The sequence below is a fragment of the Heptranchias perlo genome, chromosome 11, assembly GCF_035084215.1.
Source record: "Heptranchias perlo isolate sHepPer1 chromosome 11, sHepPer1.hap1, whole genome shotgun sequence".
In the NCBI taxonomy this organism is placed as follows: Eukaryota; Metazoa; Chordata; class Chondrichthyes; order Hexanchiformes; family Hexanchidae; genus Heptranchias; species Heptranchias perlo.
This window is the reverse complement of record NC_090335.1, coordinates 74,903,784-74,926,726: the sequence shown is the minus strand read 5'-3', so window position 1 is coordinate 74,926,726 and position 22,943 is coordinate 74,903,784. Positions and strand designations below refer to the sequence as shown.

General features: G+C 44.1%; 1 protein-coding gene across 2 annotated transcripts in view; it reads left to right on the top strand.

Moving 5' to 3' along the window:
* The window catches only part of usp25 (ubiquitin specific peptidase 25), a 148,580-nt gene that overhangs the window by 2,465 nt on the left and 123,172 nt on the right, over positions 1-22,943 (top strand). For both annotated transcript variants that reach the window (XM_067993372.1, XM_067993371.1), the window contains one exon: positions 11,201-11,278. In XM_067993372.1, the coding sequence (XP_067849473.1) occupies positions 11,201-11,278 (78 nt within the window). Of the gene's footprint in view, positions 1-11,200; positions 11,279-22,943 lie in introns of those variants that run through there.

Here is a 22,943-nt window from a genome sequence, read left to right as displayed (position 1 = left end):
TACAGACCACTATCACAGGTTGAACTGTGATTTACGGTGTGTTAGTATGGATACATTACATTTATTTAGAGTGCATGCCGGGGGATGTGGAGTACAGGCTAGGATGGTGGGGCCCACCACGACAGTATTTTAAAGACTGTCGTAGTGATCATTGGCGAGATAACAGTTTTTGTACGATACACGGCCTCGGCTGTATATGATCATGTGACAGGACAGATCAGCGATGCAGAAACGCCTGTGACTGAAGCTAAAAAAAATGATGCATCTGAAATTGCCAACCTTAACCAGCACAAAACTAAGGAAAGGGCTTATCAGGATTTATTTTCAGCTTGTTAAAAAAAATGACCACTTTGCTTTTGTTTAAATTTTCAAATTGATTCCTCTTGACCCTTGAAGGACACTGACTTTTGCTGGGGTTTGGTTTCACAGGCACTGGCTGCCGTCTGATACCTCGAGCACGTGACGAACATGTGTTATTCCCATTTGATGAGCATCAGCCGGCTATTCGATCGTGAAAGGGCATCACAGCTGATCCTGTTTTCACCTGACTTGCTCAGATGCATACACATCCAGCAGGGGTCACTGAGTTGATCAGGAGTAGGGACATTAGCTGATCTTCCCTCTGCCTAGCTGACTGATACAGAAACCTAGTGTAGTGCACCAAAAAGTTTCCCTGCTGAGATGAGCTAACTCAACATGGACCAGGGATCGAGTGTGGGACCTTTCTGGTTTGTTTTGCTAAGTGTTACATTCTGTGGTGCCTTTAGCCACTGGGTTGAAGAACTGTTATGTGAACAGAACAACCATTAAGTTTGGAGTTACTGCAACTTTAGTGCGGGTCTTTATTACGTCTAAAGTTGGGGAGCATGATTTGGAGATTCACTCCCTCTGTAAAGGTTCTGCTGACTTGGAAGTGAAATTGTGCAATTGAGGATGTTGAGTTTGAGCGTTTAAACTGATTAATTACAAGGTCCAGAATGGTTTTAAGTTGATTTGCAGGCCTGCTGCTGTGCATGAAACACAATTAGCAGCTGATAAATGTTAAATCAACAGCTTCTCCAGAACAAACATTTTCAGCCAGATGTCATAGATCACACATAAAGCCTGGAAAAATTACATAGAATTAACAGCACAGAAACAGGCCATTCAGCCCAACTGGTCTTTGCCGGCATTTATGCTTCACATGAGCTTCCTCCCATCTTACCCTATCAACATAGTCTTCTATTCCTTTCTCCCTCACGTGTTTATCTATCTTCCCCTGAAATGCATCTTGCTGCTCGCCTCAACGACTCGTTGTGGTAGCACGTTCCACATTCTTATCACTCTCTGGGTAGGTGATGTGCTACAGTATGTTACAATGCCGGTGGACCGTATAGAGTGATGTACTTGTATATGGTTTGTACCCTTCCGAGTATAATGCACGCCAGTAACACACACAGTACTGTGTTAGTTTATTTAAGAAAAGAACCGCTTATTTTTAATGCCTTATCACATCTTTGCCGGGTCTCAGTGTTTCATAGGGAATGAATTGCATTGTACAGTTACTTTTGTTATGTAGGTAAATGTGACAGCCATTTTGTGCATGTTTACACAAACAACATTGAAATAGATGTTTTTGGCGGTGTTGGTTGGGGGACATGTGTTGGTCTGGGAGAACTCTCTACTCTTCAAATATTGCTGAGATCTTTAATGTTCTCCTGAACCACTGGAACAGGCAGACTAGGTCTTGTTTTAATGGCTCCTATCCAGTCCCAAACAAGATCCCACTCATTAGACTTGCCGACCTCTGTTGGCTTTGTTCCCCTCAGCACATCGTATTCAAAATCCTCCTCTACAGATCCCTCCTTAGCCTCACTCCTCCCTGCCTTTGTGAACTTTTCCAGCCCTGTATCCCCAGAACAACCTTCTCTCTTCTAACTGGTCTACTGTGTGTTTCTTCCCTCCCTCTACTGTTGGTTGAAGAGCCCTCAGCCCCCACTCTCTGAAACTCCCTCAGCCCCCACTCTCTGAAACTCCCCCTAAACTCATCTGCTTTGTGGTATCTCTCCCCACCTTCGACCATGCTTTCAGCCACCTTCTTTAATTTCCCCATTATTCCAGTCTGATCCCTAACTGAAGTAGCTTTGGGACATTTTACTAAGTTAAAAGGTACTTTATAAATGCAAGATGTTGCACTTATGTTACATTGATCCTACAAGATGAACAGGACACTTCAAATCTGCCTGAATGAACTGACAACTCCTGCCTGCACTGGTTAATCTGATTGACAGGTTGAGATGGTTTACATATCTACCGAGCTCCCCGATAACTTGGTGTCTGATATGCTGCTGAACCGTACAGAACTGCGCTGAGTTAACTGATAGCAGCCGAGGCAGCAATTGGAACGCTACAGGCATAGGAAAGGAGTAGGCCATTCAGCCCCTTGCGTCTGTTCCACCATTCTGTTGGATCATGGCTGATCTGTACCTCAGCTCCATTTACTCACTTCATCTGCATATCCCTGATGCTCGTGTAACAAAAATATATCGATCTCAGTCTTGTCCCAACATCCACAGCCTTTTGGGGGAAGAGAGTGTTCCTGATTTTCACCATCCTGTGTGTGTTGAAGTGCTTCCTGATTTCACTTCCTCGCTTTTATATTCCAGTTCCCTTGAGGTAAAGGCCAATGTTCCATTAGCCTATTTGATTACTTTTTGTACCTGAGCACTATCTTTTAGTGGTATATATAGACACCTAAATCCCTTTGCTCCTCCATAGCTCTTAGTCTCTCACTATTAAGAAAATATTCTGATTTGTCTTTCTCTGATCCAAATTGGATGACCTCACACTTCCCCACACTGAACTCCATCTGCTATAGTTTTGGCCACTCACTTAATCTGTTTATAAGAACATAAGAACATAAGAAATTGGAGCAGGAGTAGGCCAATCGGCCCCTCGAGCCTGCTCCGCCATTCAATAAGATCATGGCTGATCTGATCCCAACCACAAATCTAAAGAACACAAGAAGTCGGAGCAGGACCCGGCCACATAGCCCCTGGGCCCTCTCCGCCACCCACAGGGCATTGACCGATCCGAACTCAGCTTCATGTCCAATTTCCTGCCTTTGTATCCCTTTGTAACTTCCTGCTTCCATCTATACAACGTACTATGCCTCCCAAATTAGTGTCATTTGCAAACTTGGATATACAACTCTATTCTTCCATCCAAGTCAATATTATACGGTGACGAGCTGAAGTCCCAGTACAGAACCCTGGGGAACGCCACTTATCACGTCCCACCAATCAGAGAACAATTCCTTTATCCCTACTCATGTCTCCTACCTTTCAACCAATTACCAACCCATGTCACAAGGTTTTTGATGATTTCTTGTGTGGAACCTTATCAGATGCCTTCTGAAGGTCCATATAGACAACATCCACAGGCACTTTCCTAACTACCATGCCAGTGACCTCAAAAAATTCAGCTAGATTAGTGAGACATCTACATTGACTCTCTTTGATCAGCTTATACTTGTCCAAGAGCTCAGTCACTCTGTCCCTGATGATTCCAGTACTGATGTTGAAGTGACAGGTCAGTAGTTATCTGGATTCTCCTTCCCACTCTTGATTACTGCCCAGTGATTGTGTCTATCCATGCAGCTCATTCATTCAAAGCACCTGTTTTCTCTCTGAATTCGTTTGTCTGTGGCTGTTGCATCTGTTCCATTCCTATTTAGCAGCTTGTTAATGGTATTTGTGCTTTTCTGATCTTGTACTTGCATCAGGTGCTCACAGATGGGGTATGATTTCTGAGCTTTTGTTTCAGTAGTTTGTAGTTTGTGAATGTGTTTTTGTTAGGAAAGGATTATAATGTGATGATATTGATGGAAGATATCCAGAATTTTGTATGCCTCGACCCATTGCGGAATATTAAATCCTTTCCCGTTCATTCTCATTGTAAAGCACTCTACGGGAGAAAACTTGCTGCTGTTCCCCTACTTCCGATTGTAGTCTTTCCATTTCCTTAGTGGAGATTGTGGCTGGAGGCCTACTCCCGGGCTTCACAACTGTCTACCAAGCACATGGCAAGACAGGTCTAGGCATGACTACTCCACTGACTAGTCCTTACTGTGTTCCTTCATTGCCTCTGAGTCAGAAGGTTGTTGGTACATGTTCCGTTCCAGAGACGTGAGCACATAATCTAGACTGACACTTTAGTGTAGTACTGAGAGAGCTTTTGGCTGAGACGTTAAACTGAGGTGGCTCTCGGGTGGCTGTAAAAAAAAAAATCCCATGGCACTATTTGAAGAGCAGGGCATTCTCCTAGTATCCTGGCCAATATTCATTCCTCAATCAAAAACAGATCAGCTGGTTATTGATCTCATTTGCTGTTTGTGGGACCTTGCTGTGTGTGAATTGGCTGCTGCATTTTCCTACATAAGTGACTGCATTTCAAAAGTGCTTTATTGGCTGTGAAATGCTTTGGCGACCCACCACCACCTTCTCAAAGGTAACGAGGGGTGGCAATAAATAATGGCCCTGCCAGCGATGCCCACACCCCGAGAATGAACTTTTAAAAACCTTCCCATACCCACCAGTACTTCATCCTAGTTAGGCTATCCAAAAAGCTCTCAGCAGCCACAATCCAAATTTTGCTAGCTCAAAATCTACATTTTTTTTATAACAACTGTGGATCCAGTAGGAAAATGTTCCAATTTTTCATTAAGCTTCACTGAAATCCTAGTGAATTAGTGCCTAAAGGGTGTGTGAATGCCCACTGTTAACGCTCTAGTGAAATCATAATTCGTAGTCTAGCCGTAACCTTTTATACACAATCTTCTTGTTACTGCTGTCCTGTGGTTCGGATCTTAAAGGGAATGAATATTGGTTTCAGTGAACAATGGGCACTTGGTGCCAGTCCTTGTGGGAAAGAAGCAGTACCCCCCCCAGCAAGAGTTGGTGCTGAGAGGAGGGGAAGAAAACTGGGTGGTGGGAAGGACTATCTTTGAAACAAATTCACATTGGTGCTGTGATTTTTAAAAAGGTCGAGTATTGCACCATTTAAAATAAGATATGTAGGGCAATGTGCTGAATTTTTTTGTTACTACAGTGTTGCCACTTTTTTTTCCTTGATTGACACCAACACGTTGCTGAGCTCAGTAACCCCAAATCTCTCCTCCCTCTCCTCCCACCCCTGACGGTGTCATCAGCACTTACTATTTATCAAAAATTGTTCAAATGCCACCTGAATCAGACAAAAACAATTAAAGCTAACGATAAGTCTCTAATGGTTTGATTTATCCATTGCAGTTTTTTTTATTTTGCCAGTTCTCATCCCTTTACTCCTCTGCTGTCTTCCAAAAGCACTGACCCTTCCTGGGGTACAGGCCCACTGGCATTAGTTGCCCTCTGGTGCTTTGCCCGACTGGCCATTCTGTCTCCCAAAATCAGATTAAAAGATGTGACTGTAGGTAAGCAATGGTGAACATTTAAAGAAATATTTCATAATTCTCAACGCATATACATTCCCTTGAGAAATAAAAACTCCACAGGAAAAGTGATCCAACCATAGCTGACTAGAGAAGTTAAGGATAGTATTAGATTAAAAGAAGAGGCTTACAATGTTGCCAAAAAGAGTAGCAAGTCTGAGGATTGGGAGGGTTTTAGAAATCAGCAAAGGATAATTAAGAAATTGATGGAGGGAGAAAATAGAATGAGAGTAAACTAGCAAGAAATATAAAAACAGATTGTAAAAGCTTCTACAAGTACATAAAAAGGAAGAGATTAGCAAAAGTAAATGTTGGTCCCATAGAGGCAGAGACAGGAGAAATTATAATGGGGAATAAGGAAATGGCAGAGACATTAAACAAATATTTTGTATCTGTCTTCACAGTAGAAGATACAAAAAAACAATAGTGGGGAACCAAGCATCTAATGAGAGTGAGGAAATTAAAGTAATTAAGATTAGTAAAGAAAAAGTACTGGAGAAATTAATGGGATTAAAAGCTGACAAATCCCCTGGACCTGATGGCCTACATCCTAGGGTTCTAAAAGAGGTGGCTGCAGAGATAGTGGATGCATTGGTTTTATCTTCTAGATTCCATAGATTCTAGTGGATGTAGTATATTTGGATTTTCAAAAGGCATTCGATAAGGTGCCGCACGAGGTTGTTACACAAGATTAGGGCTCGTGGGATTGGGGATAATATATTAGCATGGATTGGGGATTGGTTAACGGACAGAAAACGCGTCATTTTCGAGTTGGCAGGCTGTAACTAGTGGAGTGCCGCAAGGATCAGCGCTTGGGCCTCAGCTATTTACAATACTTATCTAATGACTTAGATGAGGGGACCGAGTGTAATGTGTCCAAGTTTGCTGACGATACAAAGCTAGGTGGGAAAGTAAGCTGTGAGGAGGATGCAAAGAGGCTGCAAAGGGATATCAACGGGATAAGTGAATGGGTGAGAAGGTGGCAGATGGAGTATAATGTGGGGAAATGTGAAATTATCCACTTCGGTAAGAAGAATAGAAAAACAAAATATTTTCTAAAAGGTGAGACACTAAGAAATGTTGGTATTCAGAGCAATTTGGGTGTCCTTGTACACGAATCACAGAAAGTTAACATGCAATGTTAGCAAGCAATTAGGAAAGCAAATAGTAGGTTAGCCTTTATTGCAAGGGGGTTGGCGTATAAGAGTAAGGCAGTCTTGCTGCAATTATATAGGGCTCTGGTGAGACCATATCTGTACTGTGTACAGTTTTGGTCTCCTTACCTAAGGAAGGATATACTTACCTTAGGGAAGATGCAACGAAGGTTCCCTACCTTGGTTCCTGGGATATGAGAGTTGTCCTATGAGGAGAGATTGAGTCGAACGGGCCTATAGTCTCTGGAGTTTAGAAGAATGAGAGGTGATCTCATTGAAACGTATAAAATTCTGAGAGGGCTCGACAGGGTAGATGCTCTGAGGCTGTTTCCCCTGGCTGGAGAGTCTAGAACTAGGGGTCATAGTCTCAACATAAGGGGTCGGCCATTTAGGACCGAGATGTCGAGAAAATTCTTCACTCAGAGGGTTGTGAATCTTTGGAATTCTTCACCCCAGAGTGCTGTAGATACTTCGTCGTTGAGTATGTTCAAGACTGAGATTGACTTTCCCGCCCTATCCCCATCAAGGGATATGGGGATAGGGCGGGAAAGTAGAGCTGAGGTTGAAGATCAGCCATGATCTTATTGAATGGCGGAGCAGGCTTGAGGAGCTGTATCACCTACTCCTGCTCCTATTATGTTCTTATAAAAACGCTGACCCTTCCTGGGGTACAGGTCCACTGGGGCCAGTTGCCCTCTGGTACCTTGCCCAACTGGCCATCCTTCATTTTCAAGGCTATTCTGAGTGTCAGCAGGCATTTTCACCATGCACGATATTGCATGCCAGTTCTCACTGACTTCCAAATGTGCATGATTTCCAATATGTGTGTTGGGATAATAATCAGGACAAGCAATGCTGACTGGCTTTCCTCTCCCTAGCTGAGATGCATCGAGGACAATTGTAACACCCCAAACTGACTGAAATAAACAAACTCAGCAATACAGACATCAAACGTGGGATCTTCTAGTCTGTATGGCTCAGTTGTATTTTGCCTTTTACCAACTGTGCCACTGGAGGAGTGTCCAAATATTTATTATTTTCCCTTTTCCTGAGTGAATGTCTCATTGTGCACCACCTCCGACTGAGACTGCATGCAGGCGATCTGCTCCCACACTGCAATAATGTTAACTGTGGCTCAGTGGTAGTCATAAAGTCGTGGGTTCACGTTCCACTCCAGAGACTCGAGCACAAAATCTGGGCTGACACTCCCGGTGCAGCATTGAGGGAGTGCTGCACTGTCGGAGTACCCTTCTTTGGGATGGATGTAAAAGCTACCAAGGCACTATCCAAAGAAGAGCAGGGGAGTTCTCCCTGGTGTCCTGGCCAATATTTTATCCCTCAACAAACATCACTAAAAAAACATTTTCTGGTCATTATCTCATTGCTGTTTATGGGACCTTGCTGAGCACAAATTGGCTGCCGTATTTCCTACATCACAACAGTGACTACACTTCAAAAGTACTTCATTGGCTGTAAAGCACTTTGGGTTGTCCTGTGGTCGTGAAAAGCACTATATAAATGCAAGTTTTTCATTTTTCTTTTTTGCTAGTGGGTATTTGAAGTGAGTTTTCTCTGACATTAAACTGTGTTACCCTCTGGGTAATAGGAACATAGGAACAGGAGTAGGCCATTCAGCCCCTCGTGCCTGCTCCACCATTTGATAAGATCATGGCTGATCTGTGATCTAACTCCATATACCTGCCTTTAGCCCTTATCCCTTAATACCTTTGATTGCCAAAAAGCTATCTATCTCAGATTTAAATTTAGCAATTGAGCTAGTATCAATTGCCGTTTGTGGAAGAGAGTTCCAAACTTATTAGCCTCTGCTTGAAGACTCCCTTTTAAGAGTAAGGCTGAGATCTGGAACGTGCTCTTGGGTAGACCACGAGAGTGATCCAATTCCTATCTAATGGGAGTGAGAGCTCCAAGGTGCTGCGACACCACATTACCCTACATTGCTTAATTTTGATGGCATCACGCACTTTTTTTTAAGTCATATGGGATGATGGACTTCAGTTATGTGGAGAGGCTAGAGAAGCTGGGGTTGTTCTCCTGAGAGCAGAAAAAGTTAAGGGGAGATTTAATAAATGTGTTCGAAATTATGAAGGGTTTTGATAGGGTAAATAAGGAGAAACTGTTTCCACTGGCAGGTGGGTTGGTAACCAGAGGAGACAGATTTAAGATAATTGGCAAAAGAATCAGAGGGTAGATGAGAATTTTTTTTTATGCAGTGTGTTATGATGATGTGGAATGCAGTGCCTGAAAGGGTGGTGGAAGCTGATTCAATAGTAATGTTCAATGAGGAATTAGATATGTACTTAAAAAGGAAAAAAATTGCAGGATTGTGGGGAAGGAGCAGGGGAGTGGGACTTACTGGATAGCTCTTTCGAAGAGCTGACATGATGGGCCGAGTGGCCTCCTCCTGTGCTGTAAGATTCTATGACATTTCTAATGTTTCGATGATTGAATTTCCAACCCTTTATACTGTTTGGTACCCAGTCCGTGCTGCGTTGGTTGATCTCAGCCACGGCAACAATTGGGATCAGTGCCCCTGGGGTAGGAAGGGGAGAAATCGGGCATGGTTTAATTTTGTGATGGCCATCCAGCAACTCCTGCTGAAAAGCATCCTTGCGTGTGGATGTTGGGAGAGGACATTCTCTCCTTCGGTCTCTCCACTCCTGCAGGTGTAGTCTCCTTCCTGAGTGCCAGCAGACCTCCAGTATCTCAAATAGCTGCCGTTCATGTGTCAGCCCAATGTATTTTGGCAGACTATTCTACTGTGTATGACATCGTGCAAGAGCCCAGCCCTGTTTTTAACTGTGATCCACATTGACGCTGTTTCTGGCTGGAATCAATACCCAATAGAATGGTTGACTGCAGGTACTCTTGTCGATTTTTTCCTTCTTATTTTCCCATGCCATGCCTGAGATCAGCTAACTCAGCGCAGGCCAGGAAATGAAACCTGCGACTTCTTGGTTCGTCTGGCTTCTTGCTACACTGGGTAGTGCCTTCATCAGGGTAACTAAAAGGTGCATTTGGTGCCGACAGTCCTTAAACCATCTGCACTGGTAGTCTTGCAGTTTAACGTGCGTGACCGGTATTGCGACTTTGTACATTTTGGACCGATGGAAATAATCATTTTAATTAAATAGTTGTGTGTAAGCGCCTTGGAATGTTTGTACTACGTTAAAGGCACTATAGAAATGTAAGTTGTGTGTACAATAATGTGATCATCACGTGAGATTATAGCTGTTGAAAGGAGCTACTGGCCTAAGATCTGTCTCCCTATTAGGGATGATATATTTAGTTTAGAACAGACAGAATTAACCTAGATTTGTGTCCACTTTGCAAGCTTCATTCTCTTTTTTAAAAAAAAATCTCATTTCAACTCCCACCACCACCTTGTAAGTGAAATAAATCACTGCAATTCAGAAAGAATTTCATTGATCCTCATTTCATAATTACTAATTTACATTACAAATGACACAATATACTTGTTTTCTCTACATTCTCCCCTCTCCTTGTGAAGATGCTATCTGGAGCCTGGAGCCCTCCAGTGCCCATTTTCTATATATAATAGGGGTTGGGGGGGTGGTGGGTCACAAGTGAGCCAGATATAGTCCTCTTCCAACGCCTATACTCGCAGTGCTTTCTAGTGAGGGTGCCTGGATGGTAGTCGGGAACAGAAACTGGCTGACTTCACCACTCTCCCCCCCACCCCCCAATTCTATCTGCTACTTAACTGTGAAATTCTTTCCAGCAAGAGTCAGTATCTTTGGGGGAGGGGATGGCTAAGTGATTATTCTTGTGTGGCAATAAATGGTTCCGTGGCCCAAAGTACAGCCAGAGCTAATTACTATCATTTAGCTCCTGTTTTTATTAGTAATGCGTTACTTGATGGAGCCTACCAGTTGACTGTACTTTCGTTCCATTGCGTAGAATTTAGAGCTCAAGCAGGCTACTTGGCCCAACAGTTCCTTGCCAGTGTTTATGCTCCACACGAGCCTCCTCCCACCCGACTTCATCTTACCCTATCAACTTAACCACCTATTTATTTCTCCCTCATGTGTTTATCTAGCTTCCCCTTAAAGCCATCTATGCTATTCGCCTCAACTACTCCACGTGGTAGCGAGTTCCACATTCTAACCAATCTCTGAGTAAAGAATTTTCTCCTGCACTCCTTATTGGATTTATTAGTGACTATTTTATATTTACGGCCCCTAGTTTTGGACTCCCCCACAAGTGGAAACATCATCTCCACGTCTACCCTATTGAACCCCTTCATAATTTTAAAGACCTCTTATCAATTCACCTCTCAGTCTTCTAGCCTGTTCATCCTTTCCTGATAGTTATAAGTTCTGGTATCATTCTTTTACATATGTTCTGCACTTTCTCCAGTGTTTCTATATTCTTTTTGTAATATGGGAACCAGAACTGTGCACAGTATAATGTGGTCTAACCAAGGTGCTGTATAAGTTTAACATAACTTCATACTCCGGTTTCAAGTTTTTTTTTTGTTAGAGCATGAAATGGGATTTTTCTGTAGTAATGGCAATTAATTTTTTTTTCTATTCTTTAGCATCAACAGACACTAATAAACCAGCTGAGGGAGGTCACCGGTACCAATGACATCCAGTTATTGCAACAAGCTTTACAGGTACAGTACAGTTTTATAATAAAAGGACCTCCTTGATCAGTTCATAACTGCCTTGCAATTTATCTAGCAATAGCGTTCCTGTAATCTGTGGACTTTATTCGTTCTTAGGATGTGGGTGGTGCTGGTGAGGCCAATGTTTATTGCCCATTCCCTAGTTGCCCTGAGAAATTGGTGGGGGTTCTCCTTGAACCACTTTGGTCCTTTTGGTGATGGTGCTGCCATGATGGTTTAAGGAAGGAGATGCCAGGATTTTGACCTGGTGACGATGGGACCCTTTTGAAGGGTTGATCAAAATGTGGTTTTATGGGCAGTGCATTACTGTTGCAACAAATTATGTTTGTAAAGTCCTGGTCAGGTTTGAGCCAGAAATTTTACACCAAGTGAAAATATAATTCTGGCCTTACTGATAATTGGATGGCAGCAAACTGAGGCCAGGTGGATTGGTAACAGAAGGGTAAGCTACCTCCTCGAAGTAGGCGTTAGTACCTTTCGCAGAGGCCTTGGGGACATGTCAGTAGTCCTCCCTCTTTGGCAGTAGTGACGTGTGGAACCAGTGGTATCGTTAAAGTGCTGAAAGATTGCTCTCACAGGCCAGAACATCCCAGGTTCAATTCTTAGCCAGTGCTGAGTAAGTCAGGGTGTCAATTGGAATGTGACAATTTGCCTCAGCGTCCTAAACTAGGGAGGGAAAAAAGTAAGCCAGGTTTCACACCCCTGATCACTGCCTAGAGACTCCTGCTGAAAAGTGTGTATGGATGTTGGCTAAGGATTGGACTTGGCTGTGATGGTTTCTTAGCTGATACTTAACTGGGCGGCTGTTATGATCTGGAATGCACTGCCTGAAAAGGTGATAGAAACTGAATCAATAGTAACTTTCAAAAGGGAATTGGATATAAGCTTGAAAAAGAAAAATTTGCAGAGCTTTGGGGAAAGATTGGGGGTGTGGTATTAATTGGACAGATCTTTCAAAGAACCAACACTGGCACGATGGGCCAAATGGCCTCTTGTACTGTATGATTCTATGGGCTCACACATGAAGGCCAGCCACTTGGAGGAGGCACTTAAAGGAAGTGCCTAGTCCAAGTGTTACTATGCTCATGTATGATTCAGTGCCTTTAGGAGCTGAGGGGAGAAAATTGGTGAAAAAAATTGTCTTAAGTGGGATTGAATACAGAGAATGTACTGTATTATTCAATCTCGGGATGTGGGCGTCATTGGCAAGCCTGGCATTTATTACCCATCCCTGTTTCCCACAAGAAGCTGATTGTGGGCCAACTGAATGGCTTGCTGGCTACTTCAGAGGACAGTTAAGAGTCAACCACGTTGGTGTGTGTCTGGAGTCACATATAGGCCAGACCAGGTAAGCGTGGCAGGTTTTCTTCCCTAAAGGGCTTTAGTGAACCAGTTGGGTTTTTACCACAATCCAATATTCGTGGTCACTTTTACTATTACCAGCCTTTCTATTTCTAAATTTATTTTAAAAACTGAATTTATATTCTCAAACTGCCATGGTGGGATTTGAACTCATATTCTCTGGATTATTAGTCCAAGCAACGTAACCAGAACACTACCGTACCATGCTTGCCCTTTAAAGGTACGGACAGTTCAGATTATTGTGGACAGCATCAAAAGGAAAAGAGACAGATGCTGTAGTGGAATCCTCCTCCACTGATTTTGAAAAGGGAAATATATCGCCTGCAGTCTGAAATTTGAGAACCCATTTTTCTATTAAATTTTGTTTAAGTTGAAACTAACGTTTAAGAGGCCGAGACATTGTCAATAGTTGACATGTGTCATCGACTGAATCTAACATGACCATCTCTTCTTGATAGATTAACCCAACCACCTGCCTTTTCACGCTATGCCTCAATATCTCTAGAATACAGCCAATTGCCTCCCAGTCCCCCATTCAAGTAAGTGGCAGGTGGTCAAGTGTCACTCTACTCACAGGTCAATATTTACTATTTAGAAATAGAAAGGCTGGTAATAGTAAAAGTGACCACGAATATTGGATTGTGGTAAAAACCCAACTGGTTCACTAATGTCCTTTAGGGATGGAAACCTGCCGTTCTTACCCGGTCTGGGCCGATATGCGACTCCAGTCCCACACCAACGTGGTTGACTCTTAACTGCCCTCTGAAGTGGCCTAGCAAGCTGCTCAGTTGTATTAAAAGACCTCCACGCAGGGGTTCAAGAAGAAAGCCCACCAACATTTTCTGAGGGCAACTAAGGATGGGCAATAAATGCAGGTTATGCCAGCAACACCCACACCCTGAGAATGAACTTAAAAAAAACGCAGTGAGTATTGATACCACTGTGTCAGCCAATGAATTAGTGGTGGGGTGGGACTTACAGCAAACGGGGTCTATTTTCACAGCAAATGGGGTCTATAAGCAAAAATAAGAGAATGCTATTGAACAGGCTACCCAAAATGGTGGGAATGGAGTAGAGTTTAAGGTGAGGCTAGCAAACACCTTGCCCTCCGTGCGAATTGTTGAGAATTGTTCGAATGTGGAACTCGCTACCACAAGGAGTAGAGACGAATAGCATAGATGCATTTAAGGGGAAGCTAGATAATCACATGAGGGAGAAAGGAATAGAATGTTATACTGATAGGGTGAGATGAAGAGCGATAGGAGGAGGTTCGTGTGGAGTTCGCCTCTCAGTCTCTTTGCTGGAGAAAAGAGCCCCAGGCTTGTTCAGCCTTTCCTAATAAGTATAGAGAGAAACAGTTTCCACTGGCAGAAGGGTCGGTAACCAGAGGACATAGATTTAAGGTAATTGGCAAAAGAATCAGAGGTGAGATGAGGAGAAATTTTTTTTTGCAGCGATTGTTTTGATCAAGAATGCACTGCCTGAAAGGGCGGTGAAAGCAGATTCAGTAATAACTTTCAAAAGGGAATTGGATAAAAGCTTCAAGGGGAAAAATTTGCAGGGCTATGGGGAAAGAGCAGGAGAATGGGACTAATTGGAGAGCTCTTTCAAAGATTTGGCACAGGCACGATGGACTGAATGGCCTCCTTCTGTGCTGTATCATTCTATGATTCCAAGATTCTTATCAGTTAGTCATACATTTACCTACTTTATCTTGGAAACTCTGATGCCAACTTTCCTTTGCTTGGATATGCATCTTTCTCTGGGGCTGGAGTATAAAGGTTCCCAGGTGTTGCTGTTCTTAACTGAGCATTGAGAATACGTCATCTCAATTTTCAACCTGCGACAGCTTGTTTATACCTGGCAGCTCTCTGTTCTGCCTGAATAAAGAGAGAATAAAGTTGGGCTGCACTGGAGAGGCCGTATTTAGCCGATACAAATAGTTATTGCTTTTGGGGAAAGGGGTCTTTTTGCAGCTTTCTGGGTAGCAACATTGAATAAAGTACGATATAGATTCCTGCTCTGGCGAATTAACTGAGTTTGTTCAAAAGCTATGAAGCGACCAGAGGAAAAAAGATAACATGCCAAAGCTCCTGACTTTATAAGTGGAGGTAAGCAGGGTCTCTGGCTTCAAGATCACATGCCTGTGGTGGAAGTTTGGAACCGAATTGCCCCTCCATGGTGGACTTTGTAAAACAAAGGGTACCTGAGGGTACTAATTGACCAGCCAACCTGGCCCATTAATGGAACTGAGAAGGAAAGGACTGGGATTCGTCCAGCTCAGCTTTGGACGATCCTGCAAGCAGCCAGAAGCTCCCCAGGATTCTACAGTTAAGTTGTGTAGTTTTAACTGGTTAAACTCCACAATAATTAAATAGATACTAGAGGGACCCTAAATCTAGGCTCTGCCAACCTATGCCTAAGCTCTCTGCACAAGATACAAAGGATGTGTGGCCCAGCTAAGAGTTCCATATACAAATGCACGGAGTATAAGGAATAAATTAAATGAACTACAGGTTCAAATTCAAATTGGAGGGTATGACATGATAGCTGTTTCTGAGACATGGCTGCAGGATGGTCAGGATTGGGAACTAAATATACCGGTTTATAAGGTCTACAGGAGAGATAGGGGTGGAGTAGCCTTAGTGATTAGAGATGAAATCACTTCAATGATAAAGGAGGATATAACGAGAGGTAAGCAGGCAACAGAGACCTTATGGGTCGAATTGAGAAATAGGAAAGGATCTAAGACTATAGTGGGAGTTGTGTATAGGACCCCTGGCAGCAGCTCTGAAGTGCTAGATTATATAAATGCAGAGATTAGACAAGCGTGTAACAAAGGCATGGTGGCCTTATGGGGGACTTTAACCTTCACATAGATTGGGAAAAGCAGACTAGCAACTGTCAGAAAGGTAGTGAATATCTTGAGTGTGACCGGGATAGTTTTCTACAGCAGTATGTCCTGGAGGCAACAAGGGGGCAAGCCATACTAGATTTAGTAATGAGCAATGAACCAGATTTAGTTAACAGCTTAACTGTGCGTGAACATCTATCCAATAGCGATCATAAGATCGAGTTCAATGTAGTGTTTGAAAGGGAAAAAAGTGAATCAGCTGCTAAGATTCTAGACTTGGGCAAGGCCGACTTCAATGAGATGAGACAGAGACTGTCCACAGTAAACTGGGCAAATCTGTTAATGGGTAAAACGACTGATGATCAGTGGGAAATGTTTAAAGAAACATTTAACGAGATACAGAACCGGTTTATACTCCTGAGGGGCAAGAAGTCGACTTGCCAAAAAAAACAGCCATGGACAACTAAAGAGGTAAGGGACAGTATAAAACATAAGGAAAGGGCATACAAAAAGGCAAAAAATGGCACAGATCCTGGTGAATGGGAAAGATACAAAGATCAACAAAGGGTCACGAAACAGATAGTAAGAGCTACAAAAAGAGACTTGCAAGGGATATCAAAACCAATACGAAGAACTTTTATAGTTACATTAGGAAAAAAGAGGGTGGTCAGGAGCAGTGTTGGCCCCTTAAAAACTGAAAGTGGAGATATTGTCATTGACAATGGGGAAATGGCGGACATGTTGAATGATTACTTTGCGTCAGTATTTACAGTCGAAAAAGAGGATAGCATGCCGGAAATCCCAAGAAAACTAATATTGAAATGGGGACAGGGACTCGATAAAATTAACATAAGTAAAGCAACAGTAATGAAGAAAATAATAGCACTAAAGAGTGACAATTCCCCAGGACCAGATGGTTTCCATCCCAGGGTTTTAAAGGAAGTAGGTGAGCACATTGCAGATGCCCTCACTGTAATCTTTCAAAGTTCTCTAGATTCAGGAACTGTCCCTCTAGATTGGAAAATTGCACATGTCGCTCTGCTTTTTAAGAAAGGAGAGAGAGGGAAACCAGGGAATTATAGACCAGTTAGCCTAACATCTGTGTGGGGAAAATGCTGGAGTCTATAATTAAGGATAGGGTGACTGAACACCTCGAGAATTTTCAGTTAATCAGAGAGCCAGCATGGATTTGTGCAAGGTAGGTCGTGCCTGACAAACCTGATTGAATTTTTTGAAGAGGTGACTAAAGTAGTGGACAGGGGAATGTCAATGGATGTTATTTAAATGGACTTCCAGAAGGCATTTGATATAGTCCCACATAAGAGACTGTTAGCTAAGATAGAAGCCCATGGAATTGAGGGAAAAGTATGGACTTGGTTAGGAAATTGGCTGAGCGAAAGGCGACAGAGAGTACGGATAATCGGTAGGTATTCACATTGGCAGGATGTGACTAGTGGAGTCCCGCAGGAATCTTGGGGCCTCAATTATTCACTATTTATTAACGACTTAGATGAAGGCATAGAAAGTCTCATATCTAAGTTTGCCGATGACACAAAGATTGGTGGCATTGTAAGCAGTGTAAATGAAAACATAAAATTACAAAGGGATATTGATAGATTGGGTGAATGGAATTCAATGTGGACAAATGTGAGGTAATCCACTTTAGATCAAAAAAGGATAGAACAGGGTACTTTCTAAATGGTAATAAGTTCATAACAGTGGAATTCCAAAGGGACTTAGGGGTTCAGGTACATAGATCATTGAAGTGTCATGAACAGGTGCAGAAAATAATCAAGAAGGCTAATGGAATGCTGACCGTGATATCTAGAGGACCAGAGTACAAGGGGGCAGACGCTATGCTGCAGATATACAAAACCCTGGTTGGACCGCACCTGGAGTACTGTGAGCAGTTCTGGGCACTGCACCTTCGGAAGGACATATTGGCCTTGGAGGGAGTGCAGCGTAGGTTTACTAGAATGATACCCGGACTTCAAGGGTTAAGTTAGGAGGGGAGATTACACAAATTGGGGTTGTATTCTCCAGAGTTTAGAAGGTTAAGGGGTAATCTGATCGAAGTTTATAAGATATTAAGGGGAACAGATAGGGTGGATGGAGAGAAACTATTTCCGCTGGCTGGGGATTCTAGGAGTAGAGGGCACAGTCTAAAAATTAGATCCAGACTTTTCAGGAGCGAGATTAGGAAGCATTTCTACACACACAGGGTGATCGAGGTTTGGAACTCTCTTCTGCAAATGGCAATTGATACTCGCTCAATTGCTAAATTTAAATCTGAGATAGATAGCTTTTTGGCAATCAAAGGTATTAAGGGATATGGGCCAAAGGCAGGTATATGGAGTTGGATCACAGATCAGCCATGATCTTATCAAATGGCGGAGCAGGCACGAGGGGCTGAATGGCCTACTCCTGTTCCTATGTGTCCTTATAGAGAATGAGTCTGCCCTCCTATTGGCCACAGAAATTGCACATAAGTACATTTCTTAACAGCTGGGTTACAAAGTTCTTAAATATGGTGTTGGTTTCCACATGTGTTGGGTTCATGGCTGCCTCCTGGCTTCATACTCCCCACGCCTCTCCCTACATCCTGAACCTTGCCCCTTCAGCATCACACATTCTCCAATTAAGTATAACTGCAGAGTAAAACTTGTTCTACTCTGCCCCGTCACATGCTGCCTGGCCCATTATTACATAAGCGTTAGCTGTGGCTCAGTGGGTAGCACTTTCACCTCTGAGTCAGAAGGTTTAGGGTTCAAGTCCCACTCCACACACTTGAGCACAAAATCTAGGCTGACACTCCAGTGCAGTCCCAAGGGAGTGCTGCACTGTCGGAGGTGCCGTCTTTTGGATGAGACATTGAATGGAGGCCCCGTCTGTCCTCTCAGGTGGATGTAAATGATCCCATGGCACTTTTGAAGAAGAGCAGGGGAGTTCTCCTCTGTGTCCTGGCCAATATTTATCCCTCAATCAACATCACAAACAGATTATCTGGTCACTATCACCCTGCTGTTTGTGGGACCTTGCTGTACGCAAATTGGCTGCCGCGTTTCCTACATTAGAACAATGACTACATTTGAAAAGTATTTCACTGGCTGTAAAGCGCCTTGAGACATCCTGAGGTCGTGAAAGACACCATATAAATGTAAGTCTTTCTTTCTAGCTAGATGCAGGGTAAAGCTCCCCTCAACTCTGCCCCAATAATACACCTCAGCTCAACCTCACGAGTGTTGCTGACCAGTGATGCTTTTTTTTTGATGTCCCAAACCAAGCACTCTGTGTATATGGCAGGTTAATGTCAGTCATTGCCAAATAAAGGGTAGTGTACTCTGGGTGGGGGACTTCAATGTCCATCACCAAGAGTGGTTCGGTAGCACCACTACTGACCGAGCTGGCCGAGTCCTGAAGGACATAGCTGCCAGACTGGGCCTGCGGCAGGTGGTGAGCCAACCAACACGAGGGAAAAACCTACTTGACCTTGTCCTCACCAATCTACATGTCGTAGATGCATCTGTCCATGACAGTATTGGTAGGAGTGACTACGACAGTCCTCGTGGAGACAAAGTCCCGTCTTCGCACAGAGGACACCATCCAACATGTGTGGCACTATCACCGTGCTAAATGGGATAGATTCAGAACAGATCTAGCAGCTCAAAACTGGGCATCCATGAGGCGCTGTGGGCCATCAGCAGCAGCAGAATTGTATTCCAGCACAATCTGTAACCTCATGGCCTGGCATATTCTTCACTCTACCATTACCAACAAGCCAGGGGATCAACCCTGGTTCAATGAAGAGTGTAGAAGAGCATGCCAGGAGCAGCACCAGGCGTACCTAAAAATGAGGTGCCAACCTGGTGAAGCTACAACACAGGACTCCATGCATGCTAAACAGCGGAAGCAGCATGCTATAGACAGAGCTAAGCGATTCCACAACCAATGGATCAGATCAAAGCTCTGCAGTCCTGCCACATCCAGTCATGAATGGTGGTGGACAATTAAACAACTAACGGGGGGAGGAGACTCTGCAAATATCCCCATCCTCAATGATGGCGGAGTCCAGCACGTGAGTGCAAAAGACAAGGCTGAAATGTTTGCAACCATCTTCAACCAGAAGTGCCGAGTGGATGATCCATCTCAGCCTCCTCCCGATATCCCCACCATCACAGAAACCAGTCTTCAGCCAATTTGATTCACTCCACGTGATATCAAGAAACGGCTGAGTGCACTGGATACAGCAAAGGCTATAGGTCCGACAACATCCTGGCTGTAGTACTGAAGACTTGTGCTCCAGAACTAGCCGCACCTCTAGCCAAACTGTTCCAGTACAGCTACAACACTGGCATCTACCCGACAATGTGGAAAATTGCCCAGGTATGTCCTGTCCACAAGAAGCTTGCAAATCCAATCTGGCCAATTACCACCCCATCAGTCTACTCTCAATCATCAGCAAAGTGATGGAAGGTGTCGTCGACAGTGCTAACAAGCAGCACTTACTCACCAATAACCAGCTCGCTGATGCTCAATTTGGGTTCTGCCAGGACCACTCGGCTCCAGACCTCATTACAGCCTTGGTCCAAACATGGACAAAAGAGCTGAATTCCAGAGGTGAGGTGAGAGTGACTGCCGTTGACATCAAAGCAGCATTTGACAGAGTGTGGCACCAAGGAGCCCTAGTAAAATTGAAGTTAGTGGGAACCAGGGGGAAAAGTCTCCAGTGGCTGGAGTCATACCTAGCACAAAGGAAGATGGTAGTGGTTGTTGGAGGCCAATCATCTCAGCCCCAGGGCATTGCTGCAGGAGTTCCTCACGGCAGTGTCCTAGGCCCACCCATCTTCAGCTGCTTCATCAATGACCTTCCCTCCATCATAAGGTCAGAAATGGGGATGTTCGCTGATGACTGCACAGTGTTCAGTTCCATTCGCAACCCCTCAGATAATGAAGCAGTCCGAGCCTGCATGCAGCAAGACCTGGACAACATCCAGGCTTGGGCTGATAAGTGGCAAGTAACATTCGCGCCAGACAAGTGCCAGGCAATGACCATCTCCAACAAGAGAGAGTTTAACCACCTCTCCTTGACATTCAACGGCATTACCATCGCCGAATCCCCCACTATTAACATCCTGGTGGTCACCATTGACCAGAAACTTAACTGGACCAGCCACATAAATACTGTGGCTACGAGAGCAGGTCAGAGGCTGGGTGTTCTGCGGCGAGTGACACACCTTCTGACTCCCCAAAGCATTTCTGCCATCTACAAGGCACAAGTCAGGAGTGTGATGGAATACTCCCCAGTTGCCTGGATGAGTGCAGCTCCAACAGCACTCAAGAAGCTCGACACCATCCAGGACAAAGCAGCCCGCTTTATTGGCACCCCATCCACCACCCTAAACATTCACTCCCTTCACCACCGGCGCATAGTGGCTGCAGTGTGTACCATCCACAGGATGCACTGCAGCAACATGCCACGGCTTCTTCGTCAGCACCTCCCAAACCCGCGACCTCTACCACCTAGAAGGACAAGGGCAGCAGGCACATGGGAACAACACCACCTGCACGTTCCTCTCCAAGTCACACACAATCCTGACTTGGAAATATATCGCCGTTCCTCCATTGTCGCTGGGTCAAAATCCTGGAACTCCCTTCCTAACAGGACTGTGGGAGAACCGTCACCACACAGACTGCAGCGGTTCAAGAAGGTGGCTCACCACCACCTTCTCAAGGGCAATTATGGATGGGCAATAAATGCTGGCCTTGCCAGCGACGCCCACATCCCATGAACAAATATAAAAAATAGTTTTGAGCTGTGAGCTGATGCACACTGGAAGTGAGACCACCCAAGCCCATTTCACATAGGACCCTTATATCCAAAAGAGAGCGTAGACATTCATCACATTAGCCTACTCATCACATTAGTCTACGCTAGGAGTTATGTCCATTTAATTTTACCCTTCTGATGGGTATCACATTTCTGGGCAATGAGAGATTGGTACCATTCATCATGTAATGAATAGCACCAGTGTGTTGACACGTCCTCATAATGGATGATCTGACTGGGAAACGTACTAACGCCAAAGTTGGGTCAGGAAATGTGACCCATGTGTCTTGTAATTGAAGTAGCACCTCCGTACCCATCTGTTTGTACCTTGAAAGTGCTGACATAGTATCAGTAGTGTTTTTGAAATGTATGCTTCTGTAGAGTTAGAGTTGAGTGGAGCACAGTTTTGTGAGTCAGTCTGTTGTATGGTATAGGTTTTCATTATTGTTTTGTTGAATTTTTCTCGCTTTCTCACCCAAGGCACTGACTTGCTCCTTGAGCCTTTGGTGACTCTGACTAACCTTCCTGTGTGAACATCGATAGGCGATGCGAGCATGGGAATTGGGGGGGCAGAGAGAGAGAGTCATCACAACTGACCTGATCCTGTTCTCACCAGACTTCCACCCATATGCACTTTACAGCTGGGGTTACTGGATAGCATTCGGGAGCTGCACTGGTTAATGGTTTTTAACTCCTCAGTGCCTTTATCTCCTTGGCCATCAGGGGAGCTTATGTTCTTGCTGGGGTTCCTGATGTATCTCATTGATAGCAAGTCCATGCCAGAGGTTCCATGTGCAATTGCGATGACTGCTTTTGATGTCCAATCCAAATATGTTCCCTCTCTTCCTTCTCCCTCCTTCCATACAAAGAACTGAAAATAATTTCCCATCTGGGTGTGCTGATACAAGACATTGGTTGGGCCATCGTTGGAGTTTCAACATGCGATTTTGGGCACCCCATTATAACAAGGATGTTTGAGCCATGCGAAGCATACAGTTAATAGTCACTAGAATGATTACAGGAATGATAGCCCAGAGTTATGAAGAAAGGCTGGAAGAATTGGGGATTTTTCACTGGAAATGGCTGAGGGGGAATCTAAAAGATTCTCAACATTATGAAAGGCTTTGGGTGGGTAACTAGTGAAAGATTGTTTCCACTAGTTGGCTAATCGACAGCAAGGGGGCATGAACTCAATTATTATTTACATAGAATTACATAGCATTTACAGCACAAAAACATCACGTGATGTCGGCCCAACTGGTGTGTGCCAGTGTTTATGCTCCACGCGAGCCTCCTCCCACTCCTCTAATCTCATTGAAACATATGAAATTCTGACAGAGCTAGACAGATTGGATGCAGGGAGGATGTTTCACCTGGCTGGGGGGGGTGTCCAGAACGAGGGGTCACAGTCTCAGGATCTGGGGTAGGACATTTAGGACTGAGATGAGAACTTTCTTCACTCAAAGGGTGGTGAACCTGTGGAATTCTCTACCACAGAGGGCTGTGGAGGCCAAGTCACTGAATATATTTAAGAAGGAGCTAGATAGATTTCTAGACACAAAAAGCATCAAGGGTTATGGGGAGAAAGCGGGAATATGGTATTGAGATAG